Source organism: Saccopteryx leptura, chromosome 7 (genome assembly GCF_036850995.1).
Source record: "Saccopteryx leptura isolate mSacLep1 chromosome 7, mSacLep1_pri_phased_curated, whole genome shotgun sequence".
NCBI classification, from domain to species: Eukaryota; Metazoa; Chordata; class Mammalia; order Chiroptera; family Emballonuridae; genus Saccopteryx; species Saccopteryx leptura.
Window position 1 is genome coordinate 90210073 of NC_089509.1, and position 23541 is coordinate 90233613.

General features: G+C 35.6%; 1 protein-coding gene across 2 annotated transcripts in view; it reads left to right on the forward strand.

The window, feature by feature from the left end:
* The window catches only part of ICOS (inducible T cell costimulator), a 74153-nt gene that overhangs the window by 41714 nt on the left and 8898 nt on the right, over positions 1-23541 (forward strand). Inside the window, exon 1 of one of the 2 annotated variants that reach the window (XM_066345375.1) lies at positions 11797-11877. The exons of the other annotated variant lie outside the window; for it this stretch is intronic. Within the exon in view, the coding sequence (XP_066201472.1) occupies positions 11820-11877 (58 nt within the window). The 5' untranslated portion in view covers positions 11797-11819. Of the gene's footprint in view, positions 1-11796; positions 11878-23541 lie in introns of those variants that run through there. 2 annotated transcript variants of the gene reach the window in all.

Consider the following 23541-nt stretch of genomic DNA (forward strand, 5'->3'; position numbering starts at 1 on the left):
TCTATGATAAACTATCAGCTAACATCATATTAAATGGCATAAAACTGAGGACTTTTCCCCTAAAATCATCAACAAGACAAGGTTGTCCACTCTCTCCACTCTTATTCAACGTAATGCTGGAAGTTCTAGCCAGAGCAATCAGATAAGAGAAAGAAATAAAAGGCATTTATATTGGGAAAGAAGAAGTAAAGGTTTCACTTTTTGCAGATGATATGATCCTATACATCGAAAACCCCAAAGACTCCACAAAAAGACTACTAGAAACAATAAACTAATACAGTAAGGTCACAGAATACAAAATTAATATACAAAAGTCCATTGTCTTCCTATATGCCAACAATAAAACATCAGAAAATGAGCTAAAAAATAATCCCCCTCATGGTTGCAACCAAAAAAATAAAATACCTAGGAATAAACATAACAAAGAATGTAAAGGACCTATATAATGAAAACTACAAAGCATTGTTAAGGGAAATTGAAAAAGATATAATGAAATGGAAAAAATATTGACAGAAAAATAGACACTCAGACCAATAGAAAGCCCAGAAATAAAACCACATGTATATGGTCAAGTAATTTTTGATAAAGGGGCCAACAACACACAGTGGAGAAAAGAAAGCCTCTTCAACAAATGGTGCTGGGAAAACTGGAAAGCCACATGCTAAAGAATGAAACTTGACTATAGTTTGTCCCCTTGTACTAAAATTAATTCAAAATGGATCAAAGATCTAAATACAAGACCTGAAACAATAAATGACATACACAAAAACATAGGTACTAAACTCATGGACCTTGGTTATAAAGTGAATTTTATAAATTTGACTCCAAAGGCAAGGGAAGTGAAGACAAAGATAAATGAATGGGACCACATTAGACTAAGAAGTTTTTGCACAGCAAGAGAAACTGACAACAAAATAAACAGACAGCCAACTAAATGGGAGTTGATATTTTCAAACAACAGCTCAGATAAGGGCCTAATATCCAAAATATACAAAGAACTCATAAAACTCAACTTAACAAAGAAGCAAACAATCCAATAAAAAAATGGGAAGAGGACATGAACAGATGCTTCTCTCAGGAAGAAACACAAATGACCAACAGATATATGAAAAGATGTTCATCTTCACTAGCTATTAGAGAAATACAAATCAAAACTACAATGAGATACCACCTCACACCTGTTAGATTAGCTATTATCAATAAGACAGGTAATAATAAGTGTTGGAGAGGTTGTGGAGAAAAAGGAACCCTCATCCACTGTTGGTGGGAATGTAAAGTAGTACAACCATTATGGAAGATAGTATGGTGGTTCCTCAAAAAACTAAAAATAGCCTGACCTGTGGTGGCCCAGTGGATAAAGCATCAACCTGGAAATTCTGAGGTCGCCGGTTCAAAACCCTGGGCTTGCCTGGTCAAGGCACATATGGGAGTTGATGCTTTCAGCTCCTCCCCACCTTCTCTCTTTGTCTCTCTCCTCTCCTCTCTCTCTCTCTCCCCCTCTCTCTCTTCCTTTCTCTCTCCTCTCTAAAATGAATAAATAAAATTTTAAAAAAATTAAAAAAATTAAAAATAGAACTACCATATGACTCAGCAATCCTTCTACTAGGTATATACCTCCAAAACTCAAAAACATTGTTATGTAAAGACACATGCAGCCCCATGTTCATTGCAGCATTGTTCACAGTGGCCAAGACATGGAAACAACCCAAAAGCCCTTCAATAGATGACTGGATAAAGAAGATGTGGTACCTATACACTATGGAATACTACTCAGCCATAAGAAATGATGACATTGGATCATTTACAACAACATGGATGGACCTTGATAACATTATACTGAGTGAAATAAGTAAATCAGAAAAAACTAAGAACTATATGATTCCATACAGAGGTGGGACATAAAAATGAGACTCAGGGACATGGACAGAGTGTGGGGGTTATAGGGGGGGAGAAAGGGAGGGGTGGGGGGAGGGGAAGGGCACAAAGAAAACCCGATAGAAGGTGAAGGAAGACAATTTGACTTTGAGTGATGGGTATGCAACATAATCAAATGTCAAAATAACCTGGAGATGTTTTCTCTAAACCTATGTACCCTGACTGATCAATGTCACCCCATTAAAATTAATAAAAAAAAATTTTAAAAAAAGGTTGGACAATTTAATGTTCTATAATCTGAAGAGGTTGAGAACAAGATTATTTAAAGTTGCCTTCTTTTGGCATAGGAAAATGTAAACTCAGAGAGTGAAATAGAACCAAGCTTCCAGAACAAACTTCTATAAGCCTAGCATGTTTTTTTTTCTCTCTCTCTTTCTATCCAGACCTTTATAAGAGCACTAATCTATAAACAAGTATGTATGAGTTCTGGACTAGCTAATTTAGGTAAAGCATTTAACTTCTCTTTAATACAGGTTTCCATTTCTACCTGTTCTGTGAAAGTCATTGGTTTTTAACACAATGTATGTGTAGATATTATGTAAACTCTATCATGCCATACAAATGTGAGTTAACTTATACAGTCCTTTATACTCTTTTAATCTACTTTAATTGTCAAGGTTCTGCTCTATCTTCTTCTTCAAACTTTTAAGCCATCTCTTATTTTTTTCTTGACTCATCATGAGTCCTACACAGCTATCCATGTGCCTTAGTTCTTATTGCTCATATAATTTTCTGTCAAATCCCACTAGCCATTATGAGATCCTTGCCTCTTTCTTCAAATGGTTCAGCACTAGAGAATGGGGAAAACTCTTGTGACATGTTAATTTTTTATAGTCACCAAAGCTTCTTCAAAGCATGAGATAGTGATTAAGAAATAAAGGTGAACATTGATAAAAGTATAAAATTAGTTTTATATCTGTTTAACTTTCATTTGACTTTTAAATAAAGTGGTTTATGAAAGCTAAGAACTACTGGGCTGTAAGATGCTCCTAGACTTGTGAAGTAGTAACAAAGTTCTGGGCACTCAATACAGTATTGAATCAAATATCAGTGGAATTTGAGGTGTGAAAGTTGGACAGGGAGAACTTGTAAAAATATGACAATGATTCTCAGGTGTAAGTGGAAAAACAATTAGGTAACAATGGATATTTTTGAAAAAGAAAAACAAATTGGAGGTCTTGCCAGGCAAAATTTCAAGCTCACTATTAAGCGTTTTAATCACTTTTGTCCTTTGTGTTTTAGGTATCCTGCTTTCTCCTGTATAAGGTAATTTAATAAAATCTTTAGGGAAGAAAGAACTGTCACACACACACACACACAAACACAAGCACACACTGTGTTTGTTTATTCTTGTTATGAGAATGATACTTGGTCATAGGAAAAAATTCAAAAGTGCAGAAATACAAAATGGAAACATAATTTGTAATACTAGCAAATTAATTTCTGGTGCCTCCCCTTTGAATTTTGTCTATTATAGTTTTTATGTATGGTATTATATATGCCTGCTTGTAAATTTTTCTATAAAAATTTAAACATTAAGCTCACATACATGTAATACATATAACTTGCTTTTTTCCACTTACTGTATCTTGAACATTTTCTCATGATTTTATAAAACCCTTGATGGATACTTCTGGTAATTATGCTTTTGACAGCATTGGACTCTGCTGGATGTAGTTTTCTTTCTCTTGTGTTTTCTCTTGGCTTAAAAAAATGAACAATTCTTTTTCATCTTGAAAAGAAAACGCACATTATCAGTTTATACCAGTAGGTGTCATCCGTTCGCAAAAAGCTCACCCAAGAAACCTAATATAATTTAACTTAATCTCTGTAATATCTACTGAATTCCAGTACTGTCTTCTAGCTGATCTGAGACACTTGGGTGAAGGGCATCTAGGTACTAAACAGAAATTGGAGAAGATGCTACCTTTGCCCTTAAGTTGCTTGCAAAGAAAGAAAAAAAGAAACAAAAGACCAGTTTTGAAATGGAATGCATTAAATAGACTTGGAGAGTGATCATTTTATTTTTCTAAAAATACATTAATTACTCTAAGAGGTTATTAAAATCTTACACTGAATAGGCATCCACAAAGGTCAGTGAAGCTATTGTCATGTTTTTTTGTTTTTTTTTTCAAAATGTTTACCAATCTTAATCCCATGTATAAAAATTCAAGATAAGTTGAAATGTAATGAGATATTTTTAAAATATCAAAAATTATTTAAAAGTCATAAAATTTTAAGTCAAAATTTGATTATAAGAGCCAGATTTTTTTTTTTTTGGTATCATGTAATAGTTCTTAAGACCTTTCCTATCCATTCATTACCTTTGGGTCTGCGCAAGAATCCTCTGAGGTTACAAATGAATAAACTGCCAGAAAAGGCCCTGGTTTTGCTCAGGGCCACCCCACTAGTAAATGATACAGACAAGTCTAGAACAAGGATTTCCTGAATTTATATGCATATATATGTGTAGGTACTTTCAAATGCGTGTTATCCTTTGAAGCAGAGGTTAAAAATCGACAGTCCATGGGCCAAACTGGATCTTCAGATGTGTTTTGTTTGCTTCTTATAGTGTTGGCTCACACTGTACTTAAAATGTTTTGATATAGTCCCCTTTGTTTATCCTTGCCCGTGGAGATAAATCAGCAAATATATTGCTGTGAGAGAGGTCGGAGAGCTTACTGCCTATGTTTTCTTCTAAGATGCTTATGGTTTCACGGTTTACATTTAAGTCTTTTATACATTTTGAGTTTATTTTTGTGAATGGAGTAAGTTGGTGGTCTAGTTTCATTTAGTTGCAGGTCCAATTTTTCCAACACCATTTATTAAAGAAGCTGTCTTTACTATGAAATACTACTCAGCCATAAGAAATGATGACATAGGATCATTTACAATAACCTGGATGGACTTTGATAACATTATACTGAGTGAAATAAGTAAATCAGAAAAAACTAAGAACTATATGATTCTATACATAGATGGGACATAAAAATGAGACTCAGAGACATGGACAAGAATGTAATGGTAATGGGGGGGGGAGAGGAAGAAGAGGAAAAGGGTGGGGGGAGGGGAGGGGCACAAAGAAAACCAGATAGAAGGTGACAGAAGACAATTTGACTTTGGGTGATGGGAATGCAACATAATCAAATGTCAAAATAATCTGGAGATGTTTTCTCTGAACATATGTACCCTGATTTATCAATGTCATCCCATTAAAATTAATAAAAATGTTTTAAATAAGTTGAAAAATTTAAACATTAGAATATATCCACAAAGGCTAGACTTTCATATTTATTTGGAAAAAAATCAGAAGATATGTCTATATTGGACTCACATTCCCTTGTGGCACTGTACATAGAATCTAAGTGGCTGCTTCTTCTAATTTTTGTGTTTTTTTAATTTGCCTCAATTTTTACTACTCCTTATTGCTTTATACCAGGTCTACTTCTTTCATTTTTTCCAACTGGTTGGCCCTTGAATATCTGTAAGTGTTTGAGTTTTAGTCTTTTGGAAGAATTAGGTACTCACTTTAACAATGTAATTATGGTTCAAATATTTTTGAAATAGCTTTTAGTATCAGATTAAGATCACAGAAGAAAAATAGTGTTGGTATTTTAGCCCACTTAATTTTTTTAACTAACAAGGGACATTATCTACTTGATCACTCAGGAGGAGTAGACAGAATGAAGGAAGCTGAGAATAAGAGCTCCAGTTCTGGGCAATATAACATTAACATTTAGGGGAAGAGAGGGATTACAACTGGCAGAAAAACCCAAGCTGGAAGGCAACTGAGATGTGAGTAAAAAAGAAGAGAGCAATAATTCTGACCATACCTAGGGACCACAGAGGGGTTTCAATGAAGTGTTGTTTAAAATTAAGAGGATAAAGATTTTCTTCTGAGACTTAGATCTAAAATTTAACATAGAAGAAATCAGAGTAGAAGCATGTAAAGCAACCTAAAATATGCAGAATGGCCCTTAGTTCTGGTAAGTCAGTCAGGAATGGGTGGTACTGTTTCAACATACAGTAAGTATAGCATCAAATGAGTTACAAAGGTCAAGGAAGGGAAGGCTAGAGAGTGGTGGTGAGACCTGGCAATGTGGAGTTCATGGGTGGGCTTTGGGGAAGCAGTTTCAGGGGTATGATAGAGTTAGAAATTCATCTACAGTGGGTTGAGGATCATCTTAGAAGCATCAAGGGGTCGAAGCTAAGTGTGAACTTGTCTTTACTAAGAAAGAAAAGAGAAATGTAGATGGCAGGGGTTATAGGATATGAGGAAATGTGTTTGTATGTGTTAATGATTGCAGAAATACTCTCATGTTCATAAATAAGGGAAGGAGCTTTGGATGGCAGGCAGTCCAGGAACAAAAGCAGGACTGAGGGGGCCCTGGACGGTGGCTCAGTGAATAGAGTGTTGGCCCCGTATGCAGATATCCTGGGTTCAATTCCCAGTCAGAGTACACAAGAGAAGTAACCATCTGCTTCTCCCTCCCTTTCACTTTCCCTTCTCTTCCTCTTCCCCTCCCACAACCAGTGGCTTGACTGGTTCAAGCGTGGCCCTGGTCACTGAGGATAGCTCCATTGGAGCGTATCAGCCTGAGGTGCTAAAAATAGCTCAGTACTAGAGCATTGGCCTTAAATGGGGTTGCTGGGTGGATCCTGGTCAGGGTGCATACGGGAGTCTGCCTCACTATCCCCTCCTCTCACCTAAAAAAAAAAAGATATAACTGAGGGATCCAGAACCCTGTAGAGGATGAAGGGAAAATGGGGTCCAGTGAGGTGCTTTATGATGCTGAACAATGGCATCATCATCAGAATGAAAGCTTTGCTGCCAACATGACCAAGTTGGGATATTTATGTTAAAAATAATCAATCATATTACTTTAGAGTCATATCTTATACTGTGATTTATTTACCATTCATGGAAACGTGCAATTAGTTTTCTAGGCTTAATAAATTAATTAATAACTTTTAAATGAGAAAATATGATTTGGCTGTTGAAACAGAATGTTCTTTTGATTTGATGATTAGGATGGAAAGTGATCAAATAAGAGATAAATGAGGATAATTATTATAGTTATTGAATTAATTTCAATGTGAAATACTAAAACATCTTGATAATTTTCTCTCCTCACATTATGCATTATGATTGAAGGAGCAGTGTTAGTTGTTCCTGAGATAATATAGTTCCTTTGAAAGTCAATGATTCTTCAAACACTCATTCATTGAAGACATAGTTAGGGAGCAGGCACTGTGTTGGCTATTGCAGGTATTGCTGCAAAGAAGGCATCTTCAGTCCTTGTTCTGATGATGTTCACAATGCAGTGGGGGGGCTGTAAGAGTGCAAACAGGCCATTACAGTAGCAGGATGAATTCTATTACAGAATGGCGGCTGCATAAGGGCTTTAAGAAGATGCAGAAAAACTACCTAATGGACACTAGTTATGGAAGTGGTTGGTCATGTGTGAATGGAACAGGAAAGGCTTTTTGTGTGTGTGTGATGAATTGATACACATGTAAGCAGAGATCTGAAGAATGGTAGGATTTCTGCAGAAGAAAAGAGACTAAGAGTGGTAAGGAGAGGCAATGAGATGGGAGAGGACTCCTGACAGTTGGAGGAAGCATTAGCTTGGGGAATTTGGAGGAGGCAGCATCATTCCATATGGCTGATGTTTCCAGTGCAGGAGGAAGAAGAAACAAATGTGTCAAGAGATGGAGCTGAATTGGAGGTCTAACGTAAAGGGGTTTGGGCCTTATCTTTGATTGACAAGAAGTGAAACAGTGGAGGCCAGATGAATTAGATTTACATTTTGCAAAGATTATTTACTCTGGTTGTGGTGTGGAGGCAGATTGAAATGGAGCAAGAGTGGGGACAGAAAGACCAGGAGAGAGATACTGTAGGCAGTGACCCTGGCAAGAGAAGGGGAAGAAAATGTGGCAGACAGCAGGAAGAAGAAAAGGGCTTATTATTGAGTTAATGCAGAGCAGAGAGGGCTGACACACAGATTCCTGGCTAAGCGACTGGATGGTGTTGCCACGCAACAATAAAGGGAATGAATGAGGAGAGACAATTTTGATAAAGAAGAACCCTTCTCTTTCCAGGTTTGTCTATCAAATTGGCAAGCCGAGTTCAGGGGCACATAGATACTTTGGGGGTACTTTTTAACCTCATTGTTTGGACTCAGAGGCCTTGGTGTGTGGGCCCCTAAACATCAAATGTAGCTTTCAGTAAGTTTCAAGCAGAGTGTAAGAAAGGTATTTACCTGTGGAACTTCAGAAAAGCAAGAACTCAACATCAATGAACTCTGGTGCCCAGAAGACAAGTAATAATAAACATTTCACTTTTAATGTAACAGACTTTCCATTCCCCGCCTTTGCCCCAGGCATCTGCACACACAAATCAAAACCTTCTTAAGTCATGGAATGAAAAAAAAAAATAACATAAAAGCAAACATGATTGCTTCCTGTGCGGTGAGTGGAAATTTTTGCTCAGTTTATTTTGTAGGCACATGAAAAGTGTTCTAAATATTTTAAATCATAAGTAATTGTATTTATTGTTGTGCACTTTTCTCCTCTTGAGATAGAAACACCACACTTAAATTTTATTAGGAAATCTCTTTTTTATTTAAGTGCTTTGAAACTTCATCTAGGATCTAAAAGTACCCTTCTTCAACTAAAATATGAGGCCAAAAAATTATGTTACTAGTAATTTTTGTCTAAATAAATACAGACTGATGTGAGAGTGTGGTGTGGTAATTAAGAGCGTGGAATCCAGTTTCCTTGTCTGGGTCTGACCTGGCTCAATCAATTAATGGCTGTGTGATCCTGGGCAAATTACTTAGTCTCTGTAGCTATCAGTTTCTTCATCTGTAAAACGGGAATAATAATGGGGTATACCTCAGAGAGTAGCTGTGAGAACTGAATGAGATAATTCACATGAAGCAGAGTGTCTGGCACATAGTATGTGCTCAATAAATGTTCATGATTAGAGGCCTACCCTATTTCCCTCTGCATCATTGCACCTGAGCTCTAGAATCTGTGGCAGCTTTCATCAAATTAAGTAGAAACTCTCCATACAATATTTCATTCCAGAGCTAGGCCACAAAAAGGTTAAAAAAAGTCAATTATTTTCCACTGCTTGTATCTTTGCTGGAAAAGGACTCCAAGGCAGTGACAATGTATCTGGAAGCACTTCCTCTTGGTGCTGTCCAGGGGAGAGAGTGGAAGGGAAAGGAAAGAATCAGTGTAGCAGGTTCCAAGAGATCCTGGAGGATCAATCTTTACAGCTGGGGCTGACTCAGCATCGCAAATAGCTTTCTCATATCTACTACTGAGGCCCATGAGCCCTAAAAAATTGTGCCTGGGTAAACCTTAGCATCTTAAGGAAATCATTGCAGAATCAGCCTCCTACTTTCCCTTTGCATCCTTACTTGTTCTATTCCATAGCCCAACACCTGGATTCTACTTTAGAATCTGCACGTTTTGGACTGACACCTTGGTTGCCCTATCCAACTGCTTCAACTTCACTTGGATGTCACCACTGCAGGCTGAGAGTTGCTCCTTCTCTGTCACTCCTCAGAAAACAAGCCTGGATTCAGCCTTCTGGAAACTGTTCAGACCTCTGGATGGTATTCTCAGAACTCGTGGCACTAATGGTTTCACCTGCTTGGTTAGGAGTGAGGCCTCTACAGCCAGACTCGCCAAGTCCCAGCCTTGCCACTTACAGAGCTTGAGACAAGTACTTTATACTCTTGTGCCTCAGTTTTACTTATCTGTAAAATGAATGACTAGTAGTTCCCATCTCCTAGGATAGTTAAGAAGGTTAAATAGAGTAATACATGTATAAAACATAATATAAATACACAGGGTGTAGCAAAAGTGGATTTACAGTTGTGAGTATGCAAAACAGCTTATTCTTGTATTATTGTTTATTAGTTATTGTATTATTTTTCATATGAACAACTGTAAATCTACTTTTGTCCCACACTGTATATACAACTAATCCATGGAAACACATGTGAAAACATAAAAATATTAGCTATATTCATATTATATTTTATACATATTAAATATATACTATTTACATTTAATTTTATACTTTTTTGCATTAACATGTATTATTTTATATAAAACATTTTGTACATATAAATATAATTATTTATATTGCTATTATTATTGTTGTTATTGTTTATCTATCTCCCTGTAGAGGCAGAGAAATCAGGGGTAAACTTTTCAACTTTCATCTGAGGCTATAAATGCAGAGTCTCTGGTTTTTCAGACTCTCCAAAATATGCAGAGCAGGGCTTACATGGATTAAAACTGACTCCATCATTTGGAGAATTATAATCAACAATGACTGCCATGTAAATATTATTTCTCAGATTATCATGTTGCTCCTCTTTCAGATAACTTCTCTTAAATTTCTGTAATGATTTTATTTCTTGTCCTATTTCAAAGACTTTCCTTTTCTCAAATAGCATAAGAGAAATACAGTACAGTGTGCCCATAAAGTCATGGTGCACTTTTGACCGGTCACAGGAAAGCAACAAAAGATGATAGAAATGTGAAATCTGCACCAAATAAAAGGAAAACTCTCCCAGTTTCATACCTATTCAGTGCAGTTCGATGTGGGCTCATGCACAGATTTTTTAGGGCTCCTTAGGTAGCTATCCCGTATAGCCTCTACAGACTCGTCACTGACTGATGGCCTACCAGAATGGGGTTTCTCCACCAAACTGCCGGTTTCCTTCAACTGCTTATCCCACCGAGTAATGTTATTCCTATGTGGTGGCACTCTGTTATAAACGCGCAGATATTCACGTTGCACTTTGGTCACGAATTCAAATTTAGCGAGCCACAGAACACACTGAACTTTCTTCTGTACCGTCCACATCTCAACTCGCATGGCCGTGGGCTGCTCCGCTGTATACACGGTGTTACGTTATCATCTGCGCATGCGCACATGCTGCCACATCATCCTACAGAAACTGGGAGGGTTTTCCTTTTATTTGGTGCAGATTTCACATTTCTATCATCTTTTGTTGCTTTCCTGTGACCGGTCAAAAGTGCACCATGACTTCATGGACACACTGTATATCAAAATATATTATTTATCATGTGATTATTTTTAGATCCTATTATCTGCAATAACTACTGATTTAGAAAAGTAGGAGGGTCCTGGCCAGTTGACTCAGTGGTCGAGCATTGGCCCAGTGTGTGGAAGTCCCGGGTTTGATTCCCCGCCAGGGCACACAGGAGAAGTGCCCATCTGCTTCTCCACTCTTCCTCCTGTCCTTTCTCTCTATCTCTCTCTTCTCTTCCCATAGCCAAGGTTCCATTGGAGCAAAGTTGGCCCCGACACTGAGGATGGCTCCATGGCCTCCACCTCAGGTGCTAGAATGGCTCTGATTGCAGCTGAGCAACAGCCCAGATGGGCAGAGCATCGCCTCTTGGTGGGAATGCCGAGTGGACCCAGTCGGGCACATGCGGGAGTCTGTCTGTCTGCTAACTGTGCCCTGCCCCCTGCCTCCCTGGCTTCTCACTTTGGGAAAATACAAAGAAAACAAAAAGAGAAGTAGTATGGTTCTGAAAAGAGGCAGTGTTACTTTCCGTTTGATGAACCAGAATGAGGGTAGAGTTTTCCTCTGTCTTCAAAATCATCAACAATCCTTGAATTATGCTTCATCCCCATTGGCAATAATGGCTCTCATATAGCCACTTGTCACCAATTAAAAGACACCTCTTTGCCTTGATAGTGTGACATTATGTCAACCCCCACAAAACCACTTCCTTTCCAGCAAGTAGAAAACAGCTGGGAACATGAATTTTGCTGTCATTTTTTTTTTCAACACTGAAGGAGAGGATTTTATCTATTCTGGGCAAAGATGAAGTTAGACCTTTGGTATTTTTTTCTCTTCTGCTTCCAGGTTGAAGTTCTAACAGGTAAGTGGTCTATTGAATATTTCTTATTAAGTTGTAATTCAAGAGAAGAGTAGAAAGAAATCAAAGGTAGAAAATCTGGCACCAAACAAGGTTTTTGTTTTCTTTTTAAATAAGAACAATTGTAGAAGCGCCCAGGTACACGGATGGCGGAGGGCGTTTGTCACCCATGTCACTGTTGATGGCATGGAGTTTGTACTGCTTCGTTTGATTCTATGTTTTAAGATAAAGAAAAATGTTTTATCAGACCATTAAAATTTTAAATTACCGGCTTGAAGTTATCTTTTAATGGTTAAACTAGAAGAGTGACTTACTATTCTTAGAGAAAGATGAAAGGCAAAAGGACTTGCGTCAACAGTGACAATATTCCTCTTGCTATGTTTTCCTGTCTTATGATCTATATTCTGATCCAATGATCTGAAGATTTCCATTATTTTCTTCAGTTACAAACTCTAAATTCTAGCATGAGTAAGATATCTTTCTTTTACTCTAGTGGGTGACTAAACACCTTTTATGGGGATGGATTCTTGGACCGCAATCTTTTTTTTATTTACCATTTAAATTATTTAATCATTTTTTATTTTCAATTACAGTTGACATTCATTATTATATTAGTTTCAGGTGTACAACACAGTCATTAGACAGTATATAATTTACTAAGAGAGCTGTACCTAATAAATGTCTTACCCATCTGACACCATATGGTTATTAGAGTATTATTAACTATATTCCCTACGTTGTACTTTACATCTCCATGATTATCCTCTAACAATCAATTTGTATTTCTTAATCCCTTCACCTTCTTTACCTGCCCCTCTAACCCCCCGCCCATTTGGCAACAGTCAAAATGTTCTCTGTATCTATGAGTTTCTTTATGTTCTACTTACTTATTTTATTTTCTAGATTCAGTTGTGGATAGATATGTATTTATTGCCATTTTATTGTTCATATTTTGCATCTGCTTTTTTCTTCTTCTTAAAGAAGACCCTTTTAAATTTTATACAATACTGGTTTGGTGGTGATGAACTCCTTTAGCTTTTTCTTGTCTCTGAAGCTCTTTATATGTCCTTCAATTCTAAATAATTGTTTTGCTAGGTAATGTTGGTTGTAAATCCTTGCTTTTCATCACTTTGAATATTTCTTGCCTCTCCCTTCTGGCCTGAAGTGTTTCTGTTGGGAAATCAGTTGTCAGTCTCATGGAAGATTCTTTGTTTGGTAACTAACTGCTATTCTCTTTCTGCTTTTAAAATTCTTTGGCTTTAACCTCTTTTATTTTAATTATGATGTGTCATAGTATGGGCCTCTTTGGGTTCATCCTGTTTGGAACTCTCTGTGCTTCCTGGACTTGTATGTCTATTTCCTTCCCCAGGTTAAGGAAGGTTTTCTGTCATTATTTTTTAAAATAGGTTTTTAATTTTTTTGTTCTCTCTCTTCTCCTTCCAGTACACCCATGATGCAAATGTTGGTATGCTTGAAGTTGTCCCAGAGGCTCCTTACATTATATTTAATTTTTTTGGATTCTTTTTTCTTTTTGCTGTTCTGATTAAGTGTTTTTTGCTTTCTTATATTCCAAATTGCTGATTTGATTCTCATTATTCTTTTAATAGTTTGTGACTATTCACTCACTGTCTGCTGGCTAGTAGGGTTGTCGTGGAGAGGTCCATGCTAATCCCATTCTCATCCCTTTGTAAGCAGTTTTAAAGACTCTCTAGAATCTTGTGAGCTACCTATTTTATTGGAATTCAGGAACTGCAACCGGATTTCCTGTTTCTGTGATTATTTTTATTAGCGTTGTTTGGGATTAGGTAAGCCTTTTCAATCTGCAACCTGACATTTCTTTTTTTTTTTTTTTTTAGTTCAAGGATATTTTTCTTCCATTAGTTTAATAAATTATATCTTTTTCTTTTTTCCCCCTCCTTATTTCTAGGAGTACTTATTAATGTCTTATGAGATCTGGAGTCTCTTATTTTTTACCATTAGTGAACAAAATGGTTTTCTTAACTTGCCATTGCTGTTAATAATTCCCTCAGATGAAATGGAATATTATAGTTTTTAAATTACTAGCAGCATGTTCTCATTTCTTGGTAGAAACAGAATGTAAGTATGTAAGAAGGACCTGAATTCTCACCTTAGCTTTGCTTATTGAAAGCTTAGATATTTATAGATATAATTTCTAGACCTGTTAGGCTCCAGAAAATTGGCTGGGAATCATTCAGTATGAGTCTTTGTCTTTGGACTGGGAAACAAGTATTCTCCAATCTCCAGTAAATAGGATTCCTTACCCTGCCTTTTTTTGCTCTTTTTCTTAGCCTTTTGCAGGACATTTACCAGCCATGTTCAACCTTTATATTCTTCTATGTACTCATTTATTTAATATTATTGAGCTTCTAATATATTCTAGATCCTGGGATTATTTAGGGGACCATGATGCCATCCTTATTCTTATGAAGCTCATAGTCAAATGAGAAAGATAAACAAAATAATTATGCTCTAAGTGTATTTACATTATAAGTATATTACTGTAAGCAAAGTACTATTGAGACAATAGAGATTGTAGTATTTGTTGGGGGGCAGGTGCTCAAGACCAATACAAAATGATTCTTAAAGAATAAAGGAGGGTTTCTAGGCAGATAAAGGGGTAAAAAAGTCTAGCCTTTGGAAATAAGATTAAGAATGTAGAAGGAATGGCCAAAAAATTCAATGTGACTTGAATATATAGTCTATAAGATTTTCAAAGAATTTTGTGTCATGCCAAAAACTTGATTTTTTTTTTTACCTCATAAACAACAATGTAATGTATATTTTTAAACTGGGAAGTGTAATTTTTTTTAGAAGTACAATTTGGGGAGCAAATTGGAGGGACTCAGAGGGGAAAGACTGCTGTTGGAAAGGACAGAAGAAGATGCTTTCACAGATGAAGGGAGACATGAAAAGATCTGGATTGGCAGTAAGAGTGGAGAAAAATAATTGAATTCAAGAGATTCCCTTGATGTAGAATAAATTGGACCTGGTGACCAATTGGATCAGGAGTGTCAAAGAAGAAATGAGGAAAACTCTGAGATGCGAGTCAAACTAATGACTCCCTTAAGAGGTTTAGGTTTGTAAGTGAATATTGAATTCAGTTTGGAAATGTTATTCTTGATGTGTCAGGGGATTTCCAGATAGAGATGCTGAAAGGAAATTGGAAATATTGCCTGGAGCCAAGGGAAGAGGTGGGTTTGAGAGAAAGGTATGGGTCTCTTAGGTAGAAATAAGAGCTGGACCCTTAATTATAAACAAGTTCACCCACTGAACATCTGCTCTGTGTGCCCAAAGCGCTTTACACAGCAGCTGAAGGATAGAAAGTAATGTGAATATTTATGGATACTGATAAAATTCCCTCTCCTTCCTGGAAGAGAGTTGGGTCTGTTTAATCTCATGTGATATCTCTAGTAGGACAATTTCAAATCAATGGCAATAGTAAAGTGGAAATAATTAAAGAATTAACTTGTTTACAGATTAATTACTTTATAAATATTTGCTACAAAGTTTTATAACATTTCTTGAATTTTTCCATTTTCTCAAAGAAAAAGGGTTTTTAACAGAGGAAAATGAATCTTTCATTTAACTTGAGGTGCCAAGGATTTTTTAATTCTCTGCTACAGGGTTGCTTGGAGAGTATAAACAACTCACACATTGTGTGTATGAGAGAGTGTGCACTCCTTTAGTTTTTAAAATTTTTCTCTTCACTTTCTTTTTCACACTTTTGTCTTTCTTTTCTGCAAATGTTAAGAATTTAGACTGTGCCTGACCTGTGGCGGCACAGTGGATAAAATGTTGACGTGGAATGCTGAGGTCACCAGTTTGAAACCCTGGGTTTACCTGGTCAAGGCACATGTGGGAGTTGATGCTGCCTCTCCTCCCCAGTTCGTTCTTTCTTCTCTTTCTCTCTCCTCTCAAAAATGAATAAATAAAATATTTATAAAAATATTTTTCCTACTCTTTCTACCAATTTTAATCATTTCTTTATATTACAGATACCTTTGCTTAATAATGCAAATATAGAAATGGTGCATATATATAAAATTTTAGCTAGTAGATTCATAAGAAATGACAATGCTTTTTTGAAAGGTAAAAAAAAGTGATAGAAAGCACATTTTTAGAATTTCTTAGTAAAAGAGCAAAGGTTACAAATATCTAAAATAAACATTGTATTTTTTAGTACTTTGTCTCTTATGTCACATTCATGTATAATGCTCATCTAAAGCTTATCATTGTCTGATTACAGAAAATGTTTTTAATAAGCACTATCAATAATTGTGACCTCAGGAGATTTTATCTTTCTATTACTCTGACACCTTTGGGAGGATTGTGGTTAGAAGTCTGAGCTAAGAAGAATAAAGTCAGATTGCTGATTTGTCTCACATTGCTTGTATTGTGTGTATTTTCTGAATGTTTTTGTCAAAAGTTTTTCAACTGGGGATAATACAACTGCTTACAAAGAGTGCTGACAGTATGGGTTCTAGTAAGACCATCTTATGGCTCAAGAAATGAAATAGTTTATATCTTAAAATAATAAATGAGCAAATAAACTTTTGAACCATAGTGTAACTCTCAGGTGAATACAATTTTCTTCAGAGATTTTCTTAACAGCTCCTAAAAAATGAAGATGAAAAATTTGGAAACCTAAAGAAATTACCTATATATAAAGATTCTGATTTTTCTCTTGAAAACATTAGTCTACTGATATCAACAGTAATATTATAAAAACCATAGTTAACAGATTTGAACCTCTATGTTGAAGATTGTACCCTTTAGACATAGCAGTTCATATGATTAAAAAGATATAGTAACTGTGCTCTAGAGCAGCAATTTTCAACTGGTGTGCCATAGGAAATTTTAAAACATGTATTATCTATCTATTTACTCAAGGGCACTCACCTCTTTTCCCTTAGATTGTCAAATAAAAAAGGTAATAACTAATACAACAGTAGCTGTCTGGTGTGAATGAACCAAAATTAAACCAGTTTTTGTTTTGTTTTTTGTCAGACTGGCAAAAATATTTTTTGGTGTGCTATATAGAATTTTAGCAATTAATTTAGTACCATGAGATGAAAAAAGGTTCAAAATTGCTACTCTAGAGTACTTAAAATCTGAGAGTATCAACAAGAAGTAAACAGATATGATATCAAAACAAAAACTAAGAATATTCAGATTTTAAGACTCATCACCAGGGTTCAAGAGAATATATTGATTATTTGTGTTTTTAATAATGTAAATGCTAAAAGATATAGTATGATGTTTATATAAAAAATTACTAACATGCTGTGGTTATGAAACATCTAGGTGCATTAGAACAGTTATTGGTCCCAGGACCCCTGTACATTGGAAAAATTTAATGATTATGCAATCTGGAGATCAAATAATCAACGAGATTTAAACCTAACCTTCCCTCTATAAACATAAAAGAACTAGAAGAATCATTAACCATGTAAACAAATTTTTAAGAACCTGGGGAATGTTTATAGGTAAATAACCTGTTTCTTTGAAGCTCAGAGAGACAATTTAAATTAAAATCTGACATCTTAGTTGAGAAGGTGTGTTTTATGCTTGAGTGTATATTTTCATGTCCTTGTTTCCAGAAGAAAGGCTACATGGTGTAGCTAACCTTGGGATCATGTCCCACCCTACAGATGAGCTATAATCCTGGGCAAGCTACTCACTTTTTTGGCCTCAGTTTAGATTGATAAGCGTAAATTTAAAATGAAGCTTAAATAGATCATTTCATTTATAAAATTAAATTTAACAGGGTGACATTGATCAATAAGATTACATAGGTTTCAGGTAAACATTTCTATAGAATTTGAACTGTTGATTATGTTGTGTACCCATCACCCAAAGTCAAATAATTTTCCGTCACCATATATTTGTCTTTCTCCAGTCCCTTCCTCACCAATCCTTTTCCCATGGCAACTACTTCATTTTTATCTATATCCATGAGTCTCAGTTTTATATCCCACCTATGTGAGAAATTATATGGTTTTTAGCTTTTCCTGATTTTCTTAAGTTCTATCCATGTTGTTGTGCATCACAATATATCATCATTTCTTATGGTTGAGTAGTATTCCATTGTATATATGTACCACATCTTCTTTATCTAGTCCTCTATCAGGGATACTTCGCTTGCTTCCCTGTTTTGGCCATTGTGAATAATGCCGTGATGAGCGTGGGGGTGCATGTGTCTTTGCGTACCAATGTTTTTGAGTTTATTGAGAGCCCTTTGTTTCTTACATTCTATATTCAATGTTTAATCTCTCCAGATTTATGAATATCTACATATTTATTTGTCCATTCATCCATCCATTCTTCATCCATCCACCCAAGAAATTTTTATGGTGATCTATTACCTACCAGATACTCTTATAGATACTTTGGGATAAATCCATGATAAGATAAAGAAAGTCCCTGATTTTAAAGATTACATTATGGTGGGGTAACCAGGCAAGCAAATGAATGAATTAACCAGATGATTTCAGGCAATGATAAATACTTTCCCTCAGGTAATACGCTAGAAAGTGACTTGGGGTACACTTTGGGTTGAGTGGTCAGTGGTTGCTGCAGTAGTAAGAAGCATGTGAAGATCAGAGAGAACATTCCAGGCAACAGTTTCAAAGCTTGGGGGACCAGCTTCTTGTGTTTGAGGAAGAGGAGGAGCAATGTGACTGCAATGTAGTGAATGACTGGTATAAATAATTTTAGAGAAAAAGAGTATGTTACGCAGGTCATGGAAACCAGGGTAGGGACTTAGATTTTATTGTAAGTGAAATGGGAAAACCTTAGATATCTTATAAGCAGGACAATGGCACTAGCCGATTGTGTGTGTTAAAAAATCATTCTGGTTGCTTTGAAGAGATTGGATGGTAAATGGGCAAGAGTGATATCAGAGAGTTAGTATACTTTTGTAATCCCAGAGAGAGGATGCTGATTTGGACAATCATACTTTAGATGGAGAAAAAGTGAATATGTTTTCCTGGGCATAAGACAGAGGTACAGGAAATTAGACTTTCTTTCTGTAGACAGATTTTAACAGTAGTCCAGGAAGACTCAGTCTGAGGTGACTATTGTCTAGCTTCATGTGGTTGCCTGCTTCTATTGCACTTCCCTTGGTTGTTGCTAGTGGCATCCCAACCTTAGATCAAACCCCAAATCTTTCATGTACCCAAGAGGTTATGTGAGACCTTATAGACAACAAATCTAAACTGTCTAAGCCATCAGTTGTCTGTACACGAAAGAATCAGATCAATGTATGATTTCTAAGTTTACCAGGTATGACTGTGCATGATGCTGGGGAAAGTTTGAATTATGTGATAGGAAATGTGTATGAGAGTATGGGAGTGTATACAGGATGTCTGAAACATGGACAATGTATGTAAGAATTTATGTGCAGTAGAGATAGAGATGTTGTGTTGCAGAGAGTGAGGAACATAGACAGTTTGGGAGAGGATATTTGGGGGAATGGCTTTATATTAAGAGGTGATGTGTGAAGAAATTTTAAGAGTGATAAAAGGGAAGAAAGAACAAGAATAAACAGATTGGTGAAGGGGACCCTCACAATTTTTAACTAATGGTATGGCAGAGGAACTGACCAAAAAAATTTGACACCCAACTGGTTAAAACAGACTCTACTTATAAAAATGGTGCTATCCTATCAGTACTCCCAGTTGAATATTAGCTTTGGAGTTAAGAACAACCAGGAAGGGTGGAGAAAAGATTCTGTTTCTGTACTTTTTATGAAATTAATGTACAGATTTTTCTTAAATTTAGTCTATCTATTAAATGCTTTAGTCATGGTTATGGGTATAATCTCAATTTGATACCGTTTTTCAAATATCACCAAAGATTAAGGAGAACTTATGATTAGGTATTTGAGCATATCTAGTCTATAGATGCTAAAGTAATTATGAAACAATTGATTCAATACCATCCCTGGTTCCTTTAGTTGAAATTATTCAATTTGAAGACTTAGATTTGCCAAGTAGTTTTCTGAATGGAGAGCTTAAGCATTGTATATGTGGAAACTGAAGTCAGGCTTCTTATTATGACATTTGATAATAAATGGGTAACCTAGGTGGTTTTTAGATTAACTATGATGAAATGAAAAATTAAGAATGTCCAGTAGCAATGACACTTTGGGATTTCCACTTATTCTTCTGATGTTGATGGCACACACCCTTGGCACTGTCACTCAAGAAAACCTTAGGTAGGCTTTCTATACCTACCTAAATACTTTAATGGAAAATAAGATAGTTTCATTCATTTTTATTTTTCTTGAATCCCTGGAACAGTCCAGTAAGATGCAGGGACAGAAAAAGGTATATGGGAAAATGATTTCTTCTTTGGAAGATCCAATAACAAAGTAATAACTCTCTTGGTTATTTGTAAATGTCTCATATGGGTATGCTCTGGTCCTGGATCCATAAAGAGCAAGTGTTAGAAAGAACATTAAGATGTTTTGTCTCACTTCCTTATTCCACAGATGAAGAGACTGAAGTCCAGAAAGGTACTTTAGTCACAGAGGCTTGCTAATGCCAGAGCTAGAATTTGCTTCTGGTTTCCTTGTGAGCCACTGCATCGGACTTCTACCATCCGGTACCACCAACCATTGCATTTCATCTTGTGTTGGGTTATAAGTCATTCTGTTGATACAAAAGGGGAAGAAGTTGATGACAAAATCATCTTCAGAAATAGAAAGCAACACTTTTATGTCTGTTTGTACACATAGTGACCACAGAAACTTTTACTCCAAGAGTCTTTGTGGTTCACTTGTTACCATTCTCAAGTCCATGGGTAATTTACTCCGATAATTTCTAAAGGACTTGAGAACCTGCTCCCTGATTTTACCTTCTACAACAGACAGTAGAGACATAAGCATCAACACAATGTAGTAGTACAACGTAATTTACTCAAATAAGTCCCTAAGTCAAACACCTTTCATTTTCATAACACAGACTTTGTCTATTCTCATGCTATTGGTTCTTTCCCCTTTGTTTGTATTATTCCCTCTATTGAAAAGATAAAACAAGCATTATTTTCTCTATACTTTTAAAACTTTTAAATTCTAGAACAAAACATCTATAAAGGAAAGGTAACAATCATAAATGTTCTGTTAAAGAATAATAATAAAGAGCACTACCTCATTACTACAATTACTACAGGTCAAGAAGTAAAACATTGTCAGCACACAGAAGCCTTTCCATTGCCTGTGTTGGCCTTCCTGATTTCAACTATTCCAACTCCTCAACCCCTTCAGATTGAACTTTGTGGTATTCATTTAGGTCATATATTCTGTCTCCATCTATTCTTTTAGTCATCACAACATGCATACTTCATTTATCCAAGTTTCAAGTTACACAAATACTTTGATTGTCTTATACCAGTGATTTTCAACATTTTCATCTGATGGCACACATAAGTGAATTAGTAAAATTCTGTGGCATACACAAAATATATATATTTTTTTGCTGAGCTAACAAAAAAATAGGTATTATTTTGATTCATTCATACTGGATAGCTATTGTTATACTGACTGTTGTAATTAGCTATTGTTATACTGATTGTTGTAATTTTTTTTATTTGACAATCTAAGGAAAAAGAGGCCAGTGCCTCTGACTGAATTGCATGTTTTAAAATTTCTTGCAGCACACTGCTTGAAAATCACTGTTTTAGACCGTATGTTCTAGGTTGACTGGTAGTTTCTTTCAGCACATCGAAGATACATGATTCCGCTGTACCATGGCTTTTATTATTGATATTGCAACATCACCTGTCAATCTAATAGACTAATCTATAAGTCTAATAATCTAATTACCTCCTTGGAAGGAAATCAGTGTTTTTCTTATTCCTGCTGCTTTTAGAGTTTTCATTATGTTATATGTAGATGTAAATATTTTATTTTTTATTTTTACTTTTTTAGTGCATGTGCACATGCACACAAGAAAGATAAACAGACAGGGAAAAACAGAAGGAAGAGAGATGAAAGACATCAATTCTTTGTTGCAGTGCCCTAGTTTGTCACTAATTGCTTTCTCTTATGTGTTTTGACTGGGGGGTTCCAGCCAAGCCTGTGACCCCTTGCTCAAGCCAGCAACCTTGGGCTTAAATTGGTGACCTTGGGCTTCAAGCCAGTGATCTTTGAGCTCAAGCCAGAGATCGTGGGGTTGTGTCTATGATCCCAAACTCAAGCCAGCAACCTTGGGGTTTCCAGCCTGGGTCCTCAGTGTCCCAGGCCAACACTCTATCCACTGCACCATCACCTGGTCAGTCAATGTAAATATTTTAAAAACATCTGCTTGTGATTTGTTGGGATTCTTGAATATGTGGATTATGACTGCACTCTGAATAATTTTTCTAATCTATTTTCCAGTTCATCAACTCTCTCTTTAGTTCTAATTCTCTTAACCTTTCCATTGAGTTTTTAATCTGAGTTAGTGTAGTTTTTGCCAGTTCTAGTTGGTTCTTTTTCAAATTAATTGATTGTTTTCAAGTGTTCTATGATCTGGATATTAAAAGTTTGTTTTTGGTTTTCTTCAACATAGTAAACTCAATTGTTATATTTTGTGAATCTGATAATTCAAAAACATGATTATTTTAGGTTTGTTTCTGTAGTTTGTTAATTCTATTGCTATCTTGTTTTATTTGTATCTGATTATTTTTTATGGTGTGCTGGTCACTGTATTTAAAAATTATTTGTAGATATGATTTGCCTAGAATATAAGTCTTTTCTTCCTGAAATAATTTATATTTGTGTTTGCAAAAGGTTAGGGGGTGATAATAATCCAAAATAATCTTAAACAAATATAAGAATTGAAGTTTTGTGAACGCTTAAAGTGATTCAAAGGCAGATTATAATCTGCATGAAGACTGGTTTACCTGTACTCCAAGAATGTAACCTTTTAGGATCACAGCTTATTGAGGAAAGAGTCTTCTACTAGATTAATCACTTTTCAAACTCTGGGAGTTGAAATGTGGAAACAAAAGCTTGAATCTGGGACAACAGCATTTGCTATCAAAGTAAAAGCAGCTCCTAAACTCTGCTTATCTCTCTGGGTTCTGGATCTTCAAATTTGATGTAGTAATTTCTTCTCTTTGTGTCAGCTTTATAATATTTTAAATAATATTTTCAGATATTTTACTCAGCATTTTAGTTGTTTGGGTGTGGGAATTAGTTTGGATAATCTGTACTACCATAACTGATAACCAGAATACTTGAGTGTATATTCACAAGAAACTTCAAGTTGAAAATCTATTTCTTAGTAATATGAAAGATATAAATTGAAGCCTACAGATATCAAGAAAAATAATTAACTGTGGCAATATTAAATAAAATTAAGGCAAATAGTGCAAGTAGAGTTGTGGTAAATGAATTTTCCGCATAATGTTGGTTACATCATAAATTGGAGTAGTTCTTTCAGCAATATGGCAATACAGTGTCCTAGCAATGTTTAAACATTTTTACTAAATGTTGTAATATTTACATAAAAGTAAAATATTAAAACCCCCAATATTCAACATTAGTAGAATGCATTAACAGATTACAATAGAGTAATATTATGGCTTTTTACACAATCATTAAAAAGGATAATTATGATGTCCATGTCAAAATGGAAGGTTTATGATGCAATATTAAGT